This window comes from Oncorhynchus nerka, linkage group LG2 (genome assembly GCF_034236695.1).
Source record: "Oncorhynchus nerka isolate Pitt River linkage group LG2, Oner_Uvic_2.0, whole genome shotgun sequence".
NCBI lineage: Eukaryota > Metazoa > Chordata > Actinopteri > Salmoniformes > Salmonidae > Oncorhynchus > Oncorhynchus nerka.
Window position 1 is genome coordinate 31,474,065 of NC_088397.1, and position 21,368 is coordinate 31,495,432.

General features: G+C 45.2%; 1 protein-coding gene across 1 annotated transcript in view; it reads left to right on the forward strand.

Annotated features, from left to right (window-relative positions):
* LOC115134299 (alpha-1,6-mannosylglycoprotein 6-beta-N-acetylglucosaminyltransferase A-like) overlaps nucleotides 1–21,324 on the forward strand; it is a 116,374-nt gene extending 95,050 nt beyond the window's left edge. Inside the window, exons 12-17 of the mRNA XM_029668131.2 lie at nucleotides 8,577–8,726; nucleotides 13,227–13,373; nucleotides 13,907–14,023; nucleotides 15,205–15,279; nucleotides 16,956–17,113; nucleotides 17,758–21,324. Of these exons, the coding sequence (XP_029523991.1) occupies nucleotides 8,577–8,726; nucleotides 13,227–13,373; nucleotides 13,907–14,023; nucleotides 15,205–15,279; nucleotides 16,956–17,113; nucleotides 17,758–17,956 (846 nt within the window). The 3' untranslated portion in view covers nucleotides 17,957–21,324. The remainder of the gene's footprint in view (nucleotides 1–8,576; nucleotides 8,727–13,226; nucleotides 13,374–13,906; nucleotides 14,024–15,204; nucleotides 15,280–16,955; nucleotides 17,114–17,757) is intronic.
* The last annotated feature ends 44 nt before the right edge of the window (nucleotides 21,325–21,368 follow it).

Here is a 21,368-nt window from a genome sequence, read left to right on the forward strand (position 1 = left end):
ATATTGGCCCTGTGAGAGTACATGGGTTGTATTCACACTTGGTAGGTTCTCTCCACTGCCAGAATAATCTACCCCAGTATCCCAATATGTGCTGGTGAGCCCTGCATAACGCTAGGGCCTCGTAGGTTTAGCTCAATGGGCTAACACAGTCTTGTCAAACAGTACGAGACACCAAAAAGGGAAAGAGGGATATCGAGTCAGTTGTGCAACCGAATGCATTCAACTGAAATGTGTCTTACCACATTTAACCCAACCCCAGAACACACACACATACTTTTCCAGGTGATTTACAATGTAATTAAAGACCTCTCCTCTCTCATTGTGATCATCTGCCCTCAAACCAATGTCCTGGTTTGATTATTTCCCTAATACTACTCCCCATAAAGGCTAAGAAAGGCAATGAATCTGCTTCCTCCTCAAAGTTAGCCTGACATCCATCGTGTTGTCTTCATTATCTTGGTCCCTCGGGTCAATGTCCCTCAGTTTACATTTACAGGTGGGAGGCACACAAGTGCGCACGTGCACACACACTTTCACACAAACCAATACATACACTCTCACAAACACACACGCTGACAGGATTTCTCTGAACAACACGGAAGGTATGAGTTACTTCTAATAAACCAGCGTGTCCTCGTTCCAGGAACACACTGAACTGGAATAATGTTCTTTAAGAACTTTTTATGGAGTGAGTTTAGACTCTTAATTTGGTAAATATACAGTACCAGTCAAAAGTTTGGGGACACCTACTCATTCAAGTGTTTTTCTTTATTTGTACTATTTTCTACATTGTAGAATAATAGTAAAGACATCAAAACTATGAAATAACATACATAGAATCGTGTAGTAACCAAAAAAGTTTAAATCAAAATAGATTTTAGATTCTTCAAAGTAGCCACCCTTTGCCTGGACGACAGCTTTGCACACTCTTGTCAGTTGGAGGGTGTGTCAATGCACCCAGTCACTACAAAGTGTGTCAGACTAGGGGGTTTGGTCAAGACGTTTACACAGATCAGACACGGACAGAGTATGATTAGCTCGGTTTCAAAGGTGTTTTTAAATAATAAATCAAAAGAAAAGGATAGGTCTGCCCCATGAAACCCTCTCCGGGATACTGTCTTCTGGGCTCCGAGTCTTGCTGTATCCTGTCGGCCACACCAACTCAACTCCGTCTTAGCTCGGGTACCGTCTCCAACGACACGGAAGTCACCTTACTTCCCCCAGTCCTCTCCTGTGCGCTGCCCTTCTGGCAGCTTTATGGGGCTTGTACAGCTGGTGAGCAATCGCCCTTGATTACTCACCAACTCTCAATCAGCCCCAATTAGTCCTGGGCGGAGAGCCCGTCGAGACCTGGCACGTCCAGCAGATGGAGCCATCATACTCCTTCTGTCACCAGGCCTCGATGGGTCTCCCCCTGGTGGCTGACCTTCTGTATGCCACAAAAGATACTGGCGTCCTTCCTAACTTAGTTGCCGAAGAGGAAGGAAACAGCTCAGGGATTTCACCATTAGGCCAATGGTGACTTTAAAACAGTTAGAGTTTAATGGGTGTGATAGGAGAAAACTGAGAATGGATCAACAACATTGTAGTTACTCCACAATACTAACCTAATTGACATAGTAAAATAAGGAAGCCTGTACAGAATACAAATATTCCAAAACATGCATCCTGTTTGCAACAAGGCACTAAAGTAATACTGCAAAGAATGTGGCAAAGCAATTCACTTTTTGTCCTGAATACAAAGTGTTATGTTTGGGGCAAATCCAATACAACACATTACTGAGTACCACTCTCCATATTTTCAAGCATAGTGGTGGCTGCATCATGTTATGGGTATGCTTGTAATGATTAAGGGCTGGAGAGTTTTTCAGGATAAAAAATAAATGGAATGGAGATAAGCACAGGTTAAAACTCCTAGAGGAAAACCTAGTTCAGTCTGCTTTCAGCAGGACAATTACAAGACAAGACAAAATACAACTCTGAATGTGCATTTGCGCATACAAATTTGCTTGTGGATTTTGTATTTGTTGGTTACAGAATTTTCAGACTCTCTTTTCCACTGGTTTTATGTTATACAATCCATAAATGTGGCTATAGTGTCCATATTAGGACAGCCTCAGTCTAAGCAGATGACTCTCCTTTCCTCTATTTATAGCTTAATTTCCTCCTTTCTTAGATCCCTTTTCTCATTTTCTTTCCTAGATCCCTTTCCTCCTATGATATCTCCCTCCCATTTCCTCCCCTCCTTTGCTTTTCTAGCTTTTTCTAGTGAATGATCCTGAGTGGCCGATTTACAGTTTTGACTTAAATCTGCTTGAAAATCTATGTCAAGACAACCAACTTGACAGAGCTTGAAGAATTTTGATTTAAGAAATTATGGGCAAATATTGCACAATCCACACTTTGAGACTCCAAAGGTGTTTCTAACATATCTATCATATACTCAAGGGGGTAAATACTTATTTTATCAAGTTATAGTAGTGTTTTATTTTTCATTTTTCTTCCACTTTGACAGTATAGAGTATTTTGTGTAGATCATTGACAAAAAAATGATAACTGAATCCATCCAAGACCATAGATCAAAGTCCAACTAGAAAGCATGCACACACATTTATCACACACATTGTCAGAAGAAAATAGTTAATAAAAAATGAAGATGAATTAACCCTAAAATGAATTAATTAAAAAACGTATCGAAAACTGTAACCGTCTTGAGAAAATAGGCCTACCTGTATGATATCTTTACCGTTGAGGATGACTATCCTCAACGGCAGGGGTGGCAGGGTAGCCTAGTGGTTAGAGCGTTGGACTAGTAACCGAAAGGTTGCAAGTTCAAATCCCCGAGCTGACAAGGTACAAATCTGTCGTTCTGCCCCTGAACAGGCAGTTAACCCACTGTTCCTAGGCCGTCATTGAAAATAAGAATTTGTTCTTAACTGACTTGCCTAGTAAAATAAAGGTAAAATAAATAAATAAAAACCAACTCTTTACATGTTTTAACTGATCGGAGTTCTCAAAAAAAAACAGCACAGAAGGTATGAGTGACCCCCCCTCCCACAGTCATTAACAAACCAGTTAAGCAAGTGAAAGCTATAGTGTTGCTATACAGCATTCCAGTCCCCACACACAGACATACACAGAAGTCCTGGATTCAAATCGGGTTCCAATCGGAATGGTAGGAACCAATTGTGGACATGACTCCCTTGTCCCTAATGTATTTGAACCAGAGGCGGAAATTTCATGTGTATTTGAAATACTTATTTTCTGTGTATTTGACTATTTTTCAAATGTGTGCAAAAGTATTTGAAAGTATTTTTTTTTAGGATTTCCTATAAATAGCCTACTATTTTGAAATACTTGTTCAAATCCATGGAGTATTTAGATATTTGTATTTAAAAATGCACAGACAAATACATACCAATCCTTTCAAAGTGTATTTCCAAATACATTCCTATATGACTTACTTCAAATGCAAAAATATCCAAATACTTACTTCGAAATGTCTTTGAAAATAATTGAAATACCCAAAATAGTATGTGAAACCAGGTCACACACACACACTGCAGCCCCCGTCAGGTGCCATTACATTTACATTACATTTAAGTCATTTAGCAGACGCTCTTATCCAGAGCGACTTACAAATTGGTGCGTTCACCTTAAGACATCCAGTGGAACAGCCACTTTACAATAGTGCATCTAAATCTTTTAAGGGGGTGAGAAGGATTACTTTATCCTATCCTAGGTATTCCTGAAAGAGGTGGGGTTTCAGGTGTCTCCGGAAGGTGGTGATTGACTCCGCTGTCCTGGCGTCGTGAGGGAGTTTGTTCCACCATTGGGGGGCCAGAGCAGCGAACAGTTTTGACTGGGCTGAGCGGGAACTGTACTTCCTCAGTGGTAGGGAGGCGAGCAGGCCAGAGGTGAATGAACGCAGTGCCCTTGTTTGGGTGTAGGGCCTGATCAGAGCCTGGAGGTACTGAGGTGCCGTTCCCCTCACAGCTCCGTAGGCAAGCACCATGGTCTTGTAGCGGATGCGAGCTTCAACTGGAAGCCAGTGGAGAGAGCGGAGGAGCAGGGTGACGTGAGAGAACTTGGGAAGGTTGAACACCAGACGGGCTGCGGCGTTCTGGATGAGTTGTAGGGGTTTAATGGCACAGGCAGGGAGCCCAGCCAACAGCGAGTTGCAGTAATCCAGACGGGAGATGACAAGTGCCTGGATTAGGACCTGCGCTGCTTCCTGTGTGAGACAGGGTCGTACTCTGCGGATGTTGTAGAGCATGAACCTACAAGAACGGGCCACCGCCTTGATGTTAGTTGAGAACGACAGGGTGTTGTCCAGGATCACGCCAAGGTTCTTAGCGCTCTGGGAGGAGGACATCAGTGTTAATGTGGGTTTCTGTCACTGTCCCTCCCCGTTGGAGCCAGACTGAGCTTCAGGCCGCAGGGGAACAGCTCTGTGACTGTCTGATGTGACAGTCAGGGCTGCAGTCTGGAGTGGTGGGGAATGTTACTGTACCCTCACTCTGTGACAGCTTAGGCTAGACTCAAACATCAGAGCCCTAGCCTCTAGCCATACTACTGGCCTAAACATCCCTCACTTTACCCTCATGGGCATGGCACTGACAATGAACAATCAGTCTGCACTGCAGTAACCTTGTGGCGTTCACTGTTGTAATCATATATCATCATCACCATTTGCATACTTTTACCATTCTCAGGGCCACATCGTGGTTTAGTGTGTGTATATGTGTGTGTGTGTGTACACAATCCACTCCTTCTCTCCGCTCTTCCTCCGTAACCTTCCTCTAACCCTCCACCCACACACCTGTTCAGGCCCCAGCTCTCTATTAGAGAGTAAACATTTCATCTCATTACAAGTGGCCACCTCCACACTACCTCCACCCCTGCCTGGCTCTCTGCTCTCTCTAAGGTTGTGTCACAAATGGCAACCTTTTTATAGTGCACTACTGTTGACCAGGGCCTATTGGGCTCTGGTCAAAAGCAGTGCACTATATAGGGAATAGGGGTGCCATTTGGGACTCGGTCCCCTCTAAGGCTCCTGTTACAACAGGCTGCCAGGAGGCATCTGATAGGGCATCCCTCGGGGCCCGGGGCGACTGGCCTGTGTAAGACACACTCAAAGGAGAGCCTGATGTACTGGAGTCACTCCACTGTTCTCCTTCCTGTTCCTAAAGCTAACAAAGGATTCTGTGTGCACCGGAGACATACTGTGTCAGCCAGCTTTGCCTAGAAAGAATTAGCTTGCAGGCAGGTTGATTTGTATTTGGAATGTTTAGAATATGGATTTTCATAGAAGTTAGACTTTTTGGGAATGTTGTCTAAGATATCGATTTGCATGGTAGTTAGAATGTTGTTTGGAATATTGATTTGTATTGGACTTAGAAGGTCAAAGGATGCTGTGTGCCCTGGAGACATAGCTACTCCTCTGTGCTAGAGGCCTTCATGGATCTACACAAACCCGATTACCCTTGATCCCACCCGGGATCCAGAATGTTGTAGTTAAACCTCAGATCACTGTGTAAAAAAATATGTGAAATACTGACCAGTTCCTAAACAACAAATGCAAATGTCATACATTTACATTTGATTATCTTAAATGATTCTCAGTGGGTTCCCTTTCATCAAACCGAATATGTCAAAGTATCATTGTCAAACCCGCATTTTCGCTTCATGACAACGAGCCACTGCGGGTTAAATAGGCTACTGTTGTGGGAGAGGAAGAGGAGGACTCAGCAGAAAGGAGTGATAGCCTATAGGGAAAGGGTTGAATGCCTTCAACTGAAATGTGTCTTCTGCATTTAACCCAACACCTCTGAATCAGAGCGGTGCGGGGGGGGGGCTGCCTTAATCACACAACCCTTCGGTTACTGGCCCAACGGTCTAACCATTAGGCTACCTCCTGCCCCATAGGCTATATAAAGTGAGTTTCTGAAACATGGAGTTGTTTTTGCTGATGTGAAGAAGAAACTGAATGAAAGCGAGTACAGGGAGGTACAACCAGCAGGCATATCGTCTGTATGGGCCTCATTTATGCACATTAGTGGATACGAAGGAGAAAAGGGTTACCCATATTCTTAAGACCTGAGCGATAAACATTTGTTTTTAAATGTGGGTTTGCCTATTTAGTAGGCTATTTTTTGCAATTGTATTTTCTTTCTTTAATTTAAGTTAGCTAACTAATATTAATTTACTTGAGTGATAAGCTATTTGTCAGCATACCCTAGTTTCGGGACTTTCGCTCAAAGTAAATGAGACTATAATGCGGTGTTACCGACACATTCTTTCTGATCATCTTTAATAAAGAAGCCTTCTGCTCATGTTGTTGTGTGCATGTGTTATCCTTATGTTGAAAGGCGGCCAATTTATTGATTGTGTAAGGCATGGTATAATAAATATCAGGACAGCTCCTCTCTTCAATTATGAATGTTTAATTAACTCTCCGGACGGTAGGCCAACATGTCCTCTTAATAAATCGCAATTGTTGGAAATGAAATGGGACTGCAGGAGACTCCATCCTTCCTTGGCCTGTTTTCATTTTAGGCTTGCTGGTCAAACAGGCTATATAACCTACCTTTTTTATAGTTTAAATCAACTATAGGGATGTCATTATGAAAATACTAAGCTGTACACCACAAATAAATTATTTTAGATAGGCCTACAACCAAAAATGCATGTTCACTGCCAGACAAGTCGAACAAAAAGTTCACTGCCAGACGAGTCAAACAAAAATGGCTGACTTGCAGGGCAATAAAGCACCTTTAAAAAAAAATTTAAAAAATTGTTCGGATCCATGTGGGTCGGATACAGACCAGACCAAATTTGGATCGATTTCTCTCTCAACTCTGATATGTTTTGGTGGATCTGGTCCACTAAGATCCGAAACAGATTTTTTTTTTAAATGACCGGATCCTGTCGGGCTGTAAATTTTGCCTATTCAATTTCAGGATCTGAGAAGGTCTCTACTCTGTACCAGCCTGCTTTGCTTAGAAATAATTAGCTTTGAGGCAGAAGCGGCTGCCTTGGTGGCAGGTTGATTTGTATAGGAGTCGGAGCCTCGGGGAGAGGTGTGACGGTTTGAATGTTGGTTTGTAATCACTATTGTTACTTTTTAAAGTGAAGAGATGGTTGTTGCTCTAGCCAGGTCATAGAGAATGTGCATTCTTTAACTTCCGTGGCCTGGACGTGTGTGAACCCGTCCTCTTAAAAGATGGATACCACCGCACACTATCGAATGCTCCTGCATTCAAACCTTTCCCCAGGCAGCAATGGCTTGATAATGAGTGGTGCCAGCGTAGTTTGCCACTACCTGAGCACACCTGGTGGCAGCTTGGAAGGATGTACGTACGTGGGCGAGAGGAAAGCTGCTGTTCCTGTCACTTCTTCCTGGTTTCAGTTTAATCGGCGCCGCTGTCCGCAGCCTGCCATTATGGGTTCGGTCGGGGAGGATGTCGCAATCGATGCTTGATCAAACTGGTTATCCCCTCCCGCTGTCGCCTGTGTCCTATCCTTCACGACTGCATTTTTTCTTTCTATGAGCAGGGGAAATGTACCTTTAGGACTAGTTTCGGGAATGTTCTCCATTCAAACGTTTAGGTGTGACCGCTCAGGAAATTGTTGCAAACATTAAGCCTACCGTTATAATCAAGCTTTCTCAAACCGAATGAACAAATCTCTTATTTGATATTATGTTTTTTGTTGTTGTTTTTTACTATATATTGCCGCCAACCCAAAGAATATCCATGCTTACAGTTTTGATCATGAGAATGAAGTGAAGGCATGAGTCATCTTTCATCTCTCAGTGGATACTAGTTTCCGTCATTCTCCCTGAAACGTATATCTTCGTCCCCTTTTTTCCTCTAAGGCATGGTGCGCTACTTTTGACCAGAGCCCTAAGCGCCCTAGTCAAAAGGAGTGCACTTTATAGGGAATAGGGTGCCATTTGGGACGCAGGGCTCTCTGCGCATCTTCCTTTGTTTGCGAGAGAGATCATGTTGATCCAACAGTACACTCTCTCCGTTTGTTTTGCTCGAAAGTGTTTTTGAGTCGCCGCACTCCAGCGAGGAGCCATCTCTTATCAGCAATGAGCTCCTTGCCGGACATCATTTCCTGTGATTTGCAGTTTGAGGGAGGACTCTTTAATTGTTATAAGCCTGTACGAACCTTTGCGATGTCTTTTATAGTCGGTTATGGCTGTTATTTAATCCGAATCATTTTAAGGAGACGGTAATAAGACATTATAAGGGACCATGCGAGTCTTACAATGCATTATAACCTCATCGTAATGCATCACCTGTCAGCATTTTAAGTGCTACCACATATTGTTTTCATGTTGTCTATGTGTCATCAACGTTTAAAAGAGTACACTGCAGATTAGAGGCAGAGGTCCCGGATACAATAATAATGTACTACACAGTGTCCTTTAACCCTGTTTTGAGAATCTCAACATAGAGATCTATAATGAGGCCAGGTCATGTACTGTGTACAATACACAGTGTGGACTACAGTATGTACAGTGGTAGGGTCTCACTGACTGGTGGTTTTCTTCCTGTGTGCTTCAGGACAAGAAGACCTACCTAGACATCATCCACACCTACACGGAGGTGCACGCCACCGTGCACGGTACCAGCACTGTGCACTTGCCCAGCTACGTGAGAAACTACGGCATCCTGAGCGGCCGGGACCTGCAGTTCCTCCTCAGGGAGACCAAGGTGAGAGCAACACACACATACATGCACACACACACACACACACACACACACACACACACACCAGAGTTGAAGAATCCTGCCCTAGAGAGAGGAACCACACTTGCTACGCTGTAGGACTCAGAGGGCATAGGTACCAAGTCATTACTAAGAGCGACGGGATTGCTCATTAAAAAAAGCCTTGTTTCCTGATAAGATAGTTTTCTAGCCACGCAACTCGTCCCAGGTCTGTTTGTACTGTACAGCCCAACGACCCTCTGAAGCTCCAACCAAACTGCCTGTTCTCAATCCACACAACTGGTCTGTTTGTGCTGTACAGCCCAACGACCCTCTGAAGCTCCAACCAAACTGCCTGTTCTCAATCCACACAACTGGTCTGTTTGTGCTGTACAGCCCAACGACCCTCTGAAGCTCCAACCAAACTGCCTGTTCTCAATCCACACAACTGGTCTGTTTGTGCTGTACAGCCCAACGACCCTCTGAAGCTCCAACCAAACTGCCTGTTCTCAATCCACACAACTGGTCTGTTTGTGCTGTACAGCCCAACGACCCTCTGAAGCTCCAACCAAACTGCCTGTTCTCAATCCACACAACTGGTCTGTTTGTACTGTACAGCCCAACGACCCTCTGAAGCTCCAACCAAACTGCCTGTTCTCAATCCACACAACTGGTCTGTTTGTACTGTACAGCCCAACGACCCTCTGAAGCTCCAACCAAACTGCCTGTTCTCAATCCACACAACTGGTCTGTTTGTACTGTACAGCCCAACGACCCTCTGAAGCTCCAACCAAACTGCCTGTTCTCAATCCACACAACTGGTCTGTTTGTGCTGTACAGCCCAACGACCCTCTGAAGCTCCAACCAAACTGCCTGTTCTCAACCCACACAACTGGTCTGTTTGTACTGTACAGCCCAACGACCCTCTGAAGCTCCAACCAAACTGCCTGTTCTCAATCCACACAACTGGTCTGTTTGTGCTGTACAGCCCAACGACCCTCTGAAGCTCCAACCAAACTGCCTGTTCTCAATCCACACAACTGGTCTGTTTGTACTGTACAGCCCAACGACCCTCTGAAGCTCCAACCAAACTGCCTGTTCTCAATCCACACAACTGGTCTGTTTGTGCTGTATAGCAAACTCATATGGTGGTGCACACAGACAGATCTGGGGCCAGGCTATACCTGTCCTAAATAGTCTGAAAAGAGTCTGTCAGGAGAAACTGTGGAAAATCCGGAAATCAAACCAGCAAGCGTCAAGCTTGAAAAGAGAGAGTTATCAGAGATACTTGGAAGGAGATGGAGAGGGTGGGGGAGATCTTTGTAAGGAGAGAGTGGAGGAGATCTTTGGAAGGAGATGGAGAGAGTGGAGGAGATCTTTGGAAGGAGAGAGTGGAGGAGATCTTTGGAAGGAGAGAGAGAGAGGGAAGGAGATCTTCAAGATCTCCTCATTAACCTGGTGTTTGGAAGACCGGAGGGAGCGCTAATGAATTGCCATAAATCCAGACTTATTTAGCAGCAGCATTGTGTTGTTGAGATAACAAGAAGAATGAGGCCAGGCGTTTTCCAGCCACGCTTTCCTCCCTGCTTCTCTTTATGAATAAAGCATTTACCTGCTAACAGATTGCTTGTGTTAATTGCTCCCCCAAGATTTTTGGCAAAACAACACGGAATACATAGATGCAGTATAAAACAGGGCAGAGGTGGAAGGCACTGTATATAATTTGCAATGAACCAGCATTATACTGCCCTAGTATAATATTATATGGAATTAGTGTTGAGACAAGCATTTTGCTACACTCGCAATAACACCCGCTAAACACGTGTATGTGACCAATAACATGCGATTTGATTTGGATGCTTTGGCTGTAGCTAATGGGGATCCTAATTGAATTACCCAATCTCACAAAACATACACCACCTTGCGTTTACAACTGAATCGAAGACCGGGCTCATGTTGACTTAAGGTCCTAATTATCTCTTTGGCAGAATTCAACGTTGTACCATGCAGGAAGTACAGTCGGCTACGATTCTTGTCCCTCCCGCTCTACAACGCAGTTTGCATGTTCCCTGTGTGGAATGTGGTTTAACCATGGCTTGTTTGCATAGCCAGCATATCCTCCAGACCAGTCGAACGTGTTTATCATCTCCTAACTGTCCAGGATGATATGCATTGGTCTGGAGTAGGGTGACGTTGCCCCTTACACTCTGATCTTGGGTCTGTTTTGCACCCCCCCCCACCAATGGTTATGGTTAAGATGCAGGGAGGGTAAACTGACCCTAGAACAGGCTTTATTTGTCCAGTGCACAGCTTAGTACAGTAGCATGCTTGCTTCCAAGCATCTATTCTGTTATTAGGGGGAAACTTCACTCCAGGTTCATGCTATTGCACATTTCTGTTGAAATAACAGTCCACGGTGATACGTTTAGTCTGCAGTATGTAGTGCTGGATCACAGGCTTTTCTCTCCTAGGTCTCGGCCTTCTTCGTACTGGCGCATATGATCAGATTCTTCTTCTGAAGTTGTTCAATTAACCGTATTTCATCGGAGGTCATTGTATTCGCTGCTCTTCCCCTTCACATCGCTAGCGGCCTTTTCCTAAGTGGTATCTGAAGCACGTGCAACTAGCCCGGTTGCCTCTCACCTTCTCGCCACCACCCAATATAGAGTCCTTCTCACAATATCCATTTAGCATATGCTACGCTATGCTTTTGTATGCTGTGCAATTCTATGCTGTGCCATGCTACACGATCGGAGAGAGGGGGTTTGCTCTATAAATAGCAGCTGTTTGTCAGGCCGGTGGGCTCACTGGGCTGCAGTCTTGCCTGCGAGGAAGCACCATCAGTCAGCCTCTGCTGCCACCTGTCGACCAAACGCTGAAAGCTGCAGTCGATACTGTCTGTCCCACAGCTGTTCAGTGTTTACATTGGGGTTCTCCGGTTCTGGAGAGCTACTGTCCTGGGACTGCGGGTTTTTGCTCCAGCTTGTCACGAACACACCTGATTTAAGTCATCCTTCTAAGGATTTCACTCTGGACCGTGATTAGCTGAGTTAGATGTGTTACTGCAGGGCTGGAACAAGACCCTGCACACACAGTAGCTGTTAAGGAGAGTTGTGAGGTACAGTGGCTGAGGAGAAGGATGATATGGGTATGGACTGAAGAGAAGGGATGGTATGGGAGAGTCCGTGTACAGCAGTGTTGCCAACAGTGGGCTGAACTCAAGAGACCCTCTGTCTCCCCAGGCATGGCCGGCACTGACCCGGTGAGATCTTGCTCTCGCCGACTCACAGACCAGCCATTGTGGCCGTCGCCGGCCCTCCGCTATAACATCCCCAGCTCCAGCGGCTCTCTTTTTACTAGTGGGGCCTCAGACAAACACATTATTGTGGCACGCTTCACGGGCTCGTCACCTCTGGTTCCAGCATGTCAGAAGAGCCTCTCAGATATTTGCTTTGGTCGTCCGGCTCAATAGGTTTTCTATGATCCTCTGTGTGTACGGAGTCTTTGTTGTGATGATTGGCGGTGGGCCTCTTCTCTCCAGAGACAGGGCCGTATTTGTGCGAATAGCGTGTTTCATGACAAGAGCAAGTAGTACAGGTAATACAAGTACTGTAGCTACTGTCTCGGTGCCGAGTAGTGCTTGAACGAGATGGGTTAGTACATAAAACATTACACACTTATTTACCGAGTCTGTACATTTTCTGCTGGCTTTGCCAATGTTCTGCTTTTCTTTATTTGCTGCAATTTATAATAATAATAATAATATAATAATAACATGAACATAATCACCATTCAGTCACTGATGTTTGATCCCTGGCATGCATAACCGGTCAGGGGTTTCAAACCCATGAGTCTAATATCCAGAGACCAATCCTAACAACACCACAGGCCTTACTTCCCCTCTTCTGGCCATTGTTTTGTTTGTGCACGTGCGTGTGCACGTTTTCACTCTACCGTGTGTGTGTGTGTGTGTGTGTGTGTGTGTGTGTGTGTGTGTGTGTGTGTGTGAACTCCGGGTTTAGCCTCTCCTTGGGCCGACACCACACACACACACACACACACCACACTAAAGCGACTGAGAACTTGAGGCTGTGCTTACCAGACAGGAGAAGCCCTCTTTTACGAGCCAGTTTTACAGCCGAAACACTTAGGAATGGTTAAGAACCAATAAAAGCAGTCTGTGTGTGCTGCTGGTGCAGAGCATAAAAAACACAGACAAGGCTGTGGGAATTCTAGGAAGTAAGAGGTGTCTCCTTTTATTTCTCAGAAGAAGATAATATTGTACTTTCTCTCACCCACACCTGCAATAGTTATTTCGTCCTGGTACTGATTCTGCTGATGGGGTCTATTTCAGATAAGAGTCTACTTGCAATAACTGTGATATGTAGTTGTTGTTTCCTGCTCAACTTGAATGCATTGATTGAATGCGTTGATTTGTTAAGTTGCTCTGGACAATAGCGTCTGCTAAATGTCAATGTAAGTGCAATGCTCTTTTTCGCTCCACAGCTTTTTGTTGGCCTGTCCTTCCCCTACGAAGGCCCCGCCCCCCTAGAGGCCATAGCCAATGGCTGTGCCTTCCTCAACCCCAAGTTCACCCCGCCCAAGAGCAGCAAGAACACAGACTTCTTCAAGGGCAAGCCCACCCTGAGAGAGGTGAGATGGCGCCACTCTGCCCAGAGACCCCGGTCAAAGTGTGTGTGTGTGTGTGCGTGTGTGTGTGTGTGTGTGTGTGTGTGTGTGTGTGTGTGTGTGAGAGACATAACCTAGTCCTCTATTCACTTCTGTGCTGTTACCTCCCCTTTCTTTTATTCATGACAGGTCCTCTGTAATAAGTCTGTCTGGTGTTTGACGGATAGGGTCTAGTTTGTGGAGCGTGTGCACACAGTTCGTTCTTCATCTGTGATGTGACTCGACTTCAATGCGCTCCTATTGAAGTGAACTACTGCGTCATGTCTGTTTTGATTCTGGATTTAAAAAAGAACGGTCTATTTATTAGCTGACTAGCAAATTCAGCCAATCTGACTTCAGTGTTGTCTGGATAAGAGCATCTGCCAAACCTGCTAAATGACTCAAATATAAACGTGAATAAATAATCAAACGTATATATTGTGTGTTTTCTTCAGCTTGCCAAAAGTATTTTTTTTATGGCAGTCGAAGAAATTCTATAAAAATGTGTTCCCATGCAGTTGACCTCCCAGCACCCGTATGCTGAGGTGTATATTGGCCAGCCTCACGTGTGGACGGTGAACATCGACAACCCTGCGGAGGTGGACAGAGCCATCCGCTCGATCCTCAGTCAGAAGGTACACACACACACACACACACACACACACACACACAATACATGTTTCCCTGCGTGCATTCTCTCCTTTCTATTCTTTTAGCACAGTCTGAAATGAAAACTCTCCCAGTCTCATTCCCTAAAGCCTCGGGTGCATTGTACCAGTCAGGGAAGCAGAGAGCGTGATCACAAATTCCAAGGGGGCTCGATTAGAATAGATGAATAAGAGGAATTCACAGAGAGAGGAATTGAGAATAGCAAAGTGAGAGCTTTTCTTTCTCTCTCCCCTCACTGGGCCCGTGCATATTTAAGTCCAGGGGCAAGCAGCCCTCGTGGTTGTGTCCCCCAATAGCACCCTATTCCCTATATAGTGCACTACTCTATGGGCTCTGGTCAAAAGTAGTGCGCTATGTAAGGATTAGGGAATATGGTGCCATTGGGGACACAGACCTCGTGTGCTTCTGCATGGGTGCCCGAACAATGGGTTTGTTCATTAGAGAAGGCTACTGTGTCTCGTATGGTTTCTGACCAGTGTCCAGACCAACAGCCCTCAGCTTAATTTTCTCTCTCTGGATGTGCCCCAATGGCACCCTGTTCCCTTTTTATAGTGCACTACTTTTGGGCTCAGGCTCTGGTCAAAAGTAGTGCATTATATAGGGAATAGGGTGTGATTTATCATGCACCTTTGTCTCCGCTCTCTACGGCTGAGAGCATCGAATGTTATTCCACCAATCACAAATTGATCTCAAAGGTTAGTTGACCAATTACAGAGTTTCACAGCAGCGTATCTGAAGTTGTTTCGATGGAACAAGGATGCAGCTCAGTAGTTTGTCTCATTGAGTTTTGCTCTGTTGACTGTAGAACAAAATGACTATAGTGTGTGTGGAGTTCTCGCTGATATCCTCGGCGCTACTGTAGGTAGTTGTGTATATATTTCAGGAATATGTCTGTCTAGAAGACCTCAGTCAGGGTTGGAGAGTTTTGAAGCGCACACACATACACACACATACCCCTCTTTCTTTTTTTCTTTTTTTTCCTTTTTTTTTTCTTTCCTTCTTTTTTTCTTTCCTCTCCTCTCCTCTCCTCTCACTGACCCACTACGGTACCTGTCCCACCGTACTCTTAGCAAGCTGACTGGCATTCTACAGCCTATAAAGTGCTTTACGTCCCGCTGTAGCCTGACTCTGTGTTTTCCATCCTCAGATCGAGCCCTACCTGCCCTATGAGTTCACCTGTGAGGGGATGCTGCAAAGAGTCAACGCCTTCATTGAGAATCAGGTACGGCCTCGCTATAACTGTCCTCTCCATTCTCCTGGACAGCCGTCAGAGCCTTTACACACTATTGTGCTGACCCTAACTGTCATTTTTTTGGCTCGCTTTTCCAGTAAGTACAGTTCGGTACAAGATCAGCATAGTTTTGTTACACACTGCTTATGTCTGGCGTGGTTTAGGCAGGGCGTGGCTAGCTAACTATGCCTCTCTGATGGCTTAGGCGGACTGGCGCCAGGGCCCGTATTAACAAAGTATCTCAGAGTAGGAGTGCTCGGATCAGTTTTACAGCATCATAAATAAGAGGGGTGACCTGATCCTAGATCAGTATTCCTACTCTGAGACGCTTCTTGATTACAGGCCCAGGTATGTTAACGGGCCAGCTTGGCTCCCCATTAACGAACTGAGCCTTACTTTCTTTCAATATTGTCCATTTTAGTATCTTAGTGTGGAAAGGGTGTCAGAGCCTCTGGAGTATTCTACAGTGCACTTTCACTGGGGAAAAAAAGGATCTCCGTCCTGTTTCAGGTTAGAGCCCAAATGGCCTCTCCTTCTCCTACCACCTCTCTATTTGTCATGCCCATGCATACTATATCTCCTGTCTTGGTTCTTATCTCAGTGTTGACTTTGTAGCTACTGATGACAGCCCGCAGCTGCTTCTCTCTTCGCCGACTGTGAACAGATTGGGTTCCGAATGTATCTTTTTAGCAGAGTTTTAAAATTGGAAGGGGTGACAGACTTGGCTCTGTGTCCGTTGCCCCCTCGGTGTCTCTCTCCCTCGGTGTCTCTCTCCCTCGGTGTCTCTCTCCCTCGGTGTCTCCCTCGGTGTCTCTCCCCCTCTCCCTCGGTGTCTCTCTCCCTCTCTCCCTCTGCATCTGTCCTGCTGCACTTTGTGACAACTGCTGATGTAAAAAGATTTTTAAAAAGGGCTTTCTAAAATACATTTGATTGAGCCTGTCTGCATGAAGAGACGTCCCTATGCACACTTGTCATCTCCCGAAAGGGTCCTATGCCAGCCCTGGGAAATAGGTCTCAGGAGAAATGTCACTTTACACACCGCGAACAAACAAGCTGTCAAATAGTGTGCCGTCTGTCCTACCGACGGATGTTGCTACAACAATGGCTACAGTGCAACCACAATATGAGCTGTTGTCATTCTTTGAATGCTACGGTTCCACGTTCTATCTGTCATTCACTTGTATTTTGACTATTCACGACGGATTGTGAAATGACTCTCGTATAACTCTCCGGTGTTCTCTCTCCCTGTCTCTCTCCCTGTCTCTCTCCCTCCCCGTTACCCTTCTCCCTCTCCCATCTCCCCCATTTCAACCTTTTCTTCTCTCCCTGTCTCTCTCGCTCTCTCTCTCTCCCTCCCCGTTACCCTTCTCCCTCTCCCATCTCCCCCATTTCAACCCTTTCCTCTCCCTGTCTCTCTCGCTCTCTCTCTCTCCCCTCCCCGTTACCCTTCTCCCTCTCCCATCTCCCCCATTTCAACCCTTTCCTCTCCCTGTCTCTCGCTCTCTCTCTCTCCCTCCCCATTACCCTTCTCCCTCTCCCATCTCCCCCATTTCAACCCTTTCCTCTCCCTGTCTCTCTCGCTCTCTCTCTCTCCCTCCCTGTTACCCTTCTCCCTCTCCCATCTCCCCCATTTCAACCCTTTTCTCCCTCTCTGTCCCTCCCTCTAGGATTTCTGCCATGGCCAGGTGATGTGGCCTCCCCTCAGTGCTCTGCAGGTGAGGCTGGCTGAGCCGGGGAGCTCCTGTAAGCAGGTGTGTCAGGCGGAGCAGCTCATCTGCGAGCCCTCCTTCTTCCAGCACCTCAACAAGGACAAGGACCTGGCCCGGTTAGTGTGTGCACCTACAGTACACCTTAACCTGTACTCACACTTGTGCACACACACACACACACACACACACACAAATGCACGCCTGACACAGGCATTTTGCTTTCTACCCAACAGATGGCAGTATAGCATAAATAGACGATCAATACTTGCCTGCTGCTGTGCTGAATGTGGTTCACTAGAGGTCGCACACAAGTTATTCCCTTTTATAACGTTTCAGAGACAAAAATGATAAGACCGATATCAGAGGGGAAACGTCATTTATTGCAGTTGTCAACTTGAGCCATTTAAAATTCAACTCACTCATCGGTGTCAGCAGGGAATGGTTATCGAGACGTCAAGACTCAATGTAATTGCTGTATCAGGCTGTATCCAGGCCAACTTCAGACACAGTGATGCTCAATCTGTCTGTCTGTCCTGACTGTGTCTGCCTGTCTTTCTACCTGCTTGCCTGTCTGACCGTGTCTGTCCATCTGTCTCTTTCTGTCTGTCTCTATGATATCCCAGATGTTTGTGTACAGATACATTTTTACTTGTGTGTCTTTGTTCTGTGTATATTGTGTCTTATCTACTCCCGGCAGCATAATTCATTTCCCTGTGTGGACAATGAAGTAGAATTTCATATTTCCCATTATCTGTCTGAGGTTCGGCATGGACTGCCAGACGGTGGAGTCGTCAGGCGACACGGTGGTGCCTGCGTACAGCGACGCACGTCACCACTGCGTCTTCCAGTCGGACCTGCTGCTGTTCAGCTGCGCCGGCGCCCACCCCTCCCTCAAACGCGTCTGCCCCTGCCGGGACTACATGAAGGGCCAGGTGGCGCTGTGCAAAGGCTGCCTATAGCACCTGTCTGTCGGGGTGTGTGGAGAGGATTGGACCCCGTACCCTTCCAGAGCGCTGCAGGGAAGGGGGGGGGGGGTTGGGGATCTCTAGCTCTAACCACTCAGATGGCTTGACTCCTCCCCCTGGCTCCACACCTGCAGTCCTGCAGCCTAACTCCTCCCACAGCCAGGCCTCTGGAGGGAGGAAGAGCAGCCTGGGAACCAGACAACCAGGAGACATCTGTATTATTTATGTCTGTTTTTAATCGCCTGAACTTTGACCTTTTAAGGCATGTTGATCAGCTCGTCAGACAGACACAGCATCGGCAGCAAACTGTGGAAATTCAAATGGTGGACAGAAAGAGGCCAGTGAGCTATATACATACATACTCTGGGAACTAGGAATGTCAATGGAAAAGTTTTCAGTAAGGCACCGGGCAGGAGGAAAGGAGGGTACAGAAAAAAGAGACATTGCGCATCGGCCTGAATTACTTGAATCAATGGGAGTCGGTGTATATTTGAGGCAGAGCACATGGCAACAGAGCTCACTACTGCCCCTAGGATGTGTGGCAGTGGGTGGTACTGCAGTCGGTGGCCCAGTGACTCCACCCACTGTATCTCTCCAAGCTTGTAGTCGCATCGTGGGACCAACGAGCTGGTGTGTCGCCACACTCGGCATGCTTTCCTCTCTGCCCCCCTGTCCCCTTTTATCTTTGAACTCTTTTAGCTATGTCGGTTTGCACTGGAGACCCATAAGAGGCTGTCCCCAGGCAGTAAAAGCTCTGTTTCAATGTCCACACTAGCGTACTACTTAGGATGAAGCAATGCACATGGCATGTATTCTGAATGGTATGCTCCAATGGAAAGTTTCCCATAGACCCTGATCTATGGTCAGTTTTGCATTTCCCTTATTTATGGTTACGATTGGGGGAGTGGAAGCTGATCCTAGATCTGTACCTAGGGGAAACTTGACCAAAAGGAACACTAGTGTGAAGAAGAAGACGACACAGAGCCAGTTTTACACTGTAACTGTACCGCTCCCCATCGTCGCGTCTGGACAGGGGAGCGGGTCAGAGGTAGATATAATGTTGATTTTTAAATGTTCTAAATCGCAAATCATTTTGAATCCTGAGGCATTGTCCCTCGTGGTCATTCCCAACTACACCTCACACACACACCGTCCAGCATGGCTCCTCTGTAGCCCTGCATGGTAGATTGCCCCCTCCTCATGTTCCCAATGTACAGACTAGAGGCTGAGTTTTCGAAATCGCACACATTCACAGCTACACACACACACACACACCTGACTGACCGGTTGGAATGTGCTGGGGATAAGCGGTGTGTGCAAAATAATTGCCAGTAGCTAATGAAAATAATAATTAGTCATTGATCAATTTCAATCAAATGTAAAAAATAGTTTTAAAGGATTATCAGGTCAGATCAGTCACATGTGACAGTGATGACATAGTGTGGTACTGTTCTGTAGACAGTAGAACATCATCACAGCTGTAGTGGGAAAGGGCCCCTCTGGCAGATCAAACATCAGTCCGCTCAATCACCAGTATCACATAGGACCGTTGCCTTGACCACAATAGATTTATCGGGAACGTATTCTAAATTCGAAAGAGATATATTGATCATGAGTACTTGTATTATAGATATTTAAAACCTTTATGTATACAGTCCACCAGAAAGATACACACACAAACATCATTTCTATGGATGCACTGTAAGTTATAGCTCTTGGACAGAGCAACACACACACACACCTGCAACTTTACCTGTTTCCTTCATTTGGAGATCGTTTAGGATCCTAATTTGCCTGCCAATTCTTTTTTTTCTTTTTACGTGTCAATAAAAGCTTGAATTAGTAGTCCTTGTTGTGATTGGAAATAATGCACTACTTTAACCTAATTTACTGAAGTTTAACAACATATATGACTAATACTGTATATTCTTCATATGGGTTTTAAATTATTTTTTAAATGTGTTTTATATACAGATCTTTCTCTGTGTCTGCTGAATTGTTTCTTTTTATTTATAGAAAAAGGAGATTTCTTTTTACAGAGGGTCATTTTATTTATGGAAGAAATAATATAAAGTGAACACGTGTACATTCAAGTGGATGGATTAGACGGGAGTTGTTTGTCCCATCTGACTCCAACCTCCAGCAACAGTGATGAGAGAGAATGAGGAATGGCAAAGATAACATCCTAAATGCTTTGGCAACATGGCTGCAAAAGGAATTAGGGTGTCATTTCAGACACGCCTTGAGACCGTCCACGTAGACACTGACGAAACGTGTTGGACTGGACAGTAGTGACATAGACGTCTCGCTCCTCTCATCACTGTGTTTTCGGGGTGATGACGACGACATCGGGACAAAAAGCAGCGCGCACACATTTTTTAAATTTTTATTGTAAATGCCAGCAAAGAACCTCGTGTTGTTTTTTTTTTTCAGATCTTAATGCAAACCATTTGCACATGTTGTAAATATAGATACGTTGTCTTTTAGATGGTCACTTACGTTTTATGACGTGCTCCCCCCCCCCAAGCTCTCCGTACCGTCCAGATCAGTTTTGATTACGTTTGTGTATACGATCTGCAGCCAAGCTACGGTTTGAAAAAGTACATGACGTGCCTTTTGATGGTTATTACTAGACCGCTTATTGTACCTGCCCTATTGATCAACCGGTCCTAGTGCCAGAGAGAATTGTTAGTTGAGATCTCATACTTTGCTAGAAGGATAATGCTTCTTATAACATTTACTGTAAAGGTAAAACAGTAATTGTATGTGTTGGACTTAGTGGTGATGGTTAAAACACATGTCTCTTAATGCTGTTGTGGACATGTTTAGCGAAGGCTTTTGGTGGGGTAAAATGCAGCATATGAAAGATTCTGCTTCTTTGTGGCAGTGGCCTTGTTCTGCTCGTATTAGAGTCAGGCTTATTTTGAGTATGTTGTCAACTGTTTCCTTCATTTCATTGGTTGTCATGTATACACCGAGGGATCTTGAGAACCAACATTAAATAGCCTCTGTAAATTGTCTTCTTTTAAATGGGTTTGTCCCAAAACGGTTCATGGAACTCTAAATACGATAGCTGAAAGGAGGATGTGTTATGGGCATGAGAAAATGTCCTTGTGTCTCTTTTAACCCAACATCGAATGTCTCCGTTGTCAAAATCTGCATTTTGCATTCATGTGTATCCATTATGACTTTCCTTTTTCAATCTCAACCTTGTTTTAAGCCAATCATGGAAAAGCTAAAGCAGCGATTGTTATGGGACTAAATTATGACTGTACAAAAAATGATACATTTTGTTTTCACAGTTGCAGACAATTTAAGGGGGATATAACTTTATTTTTCAATAAACCTTTTTCTGTGACAAATGGGTCTGTCTTGTGTTTTATCGAAATGTACATTGTCTGCTGCC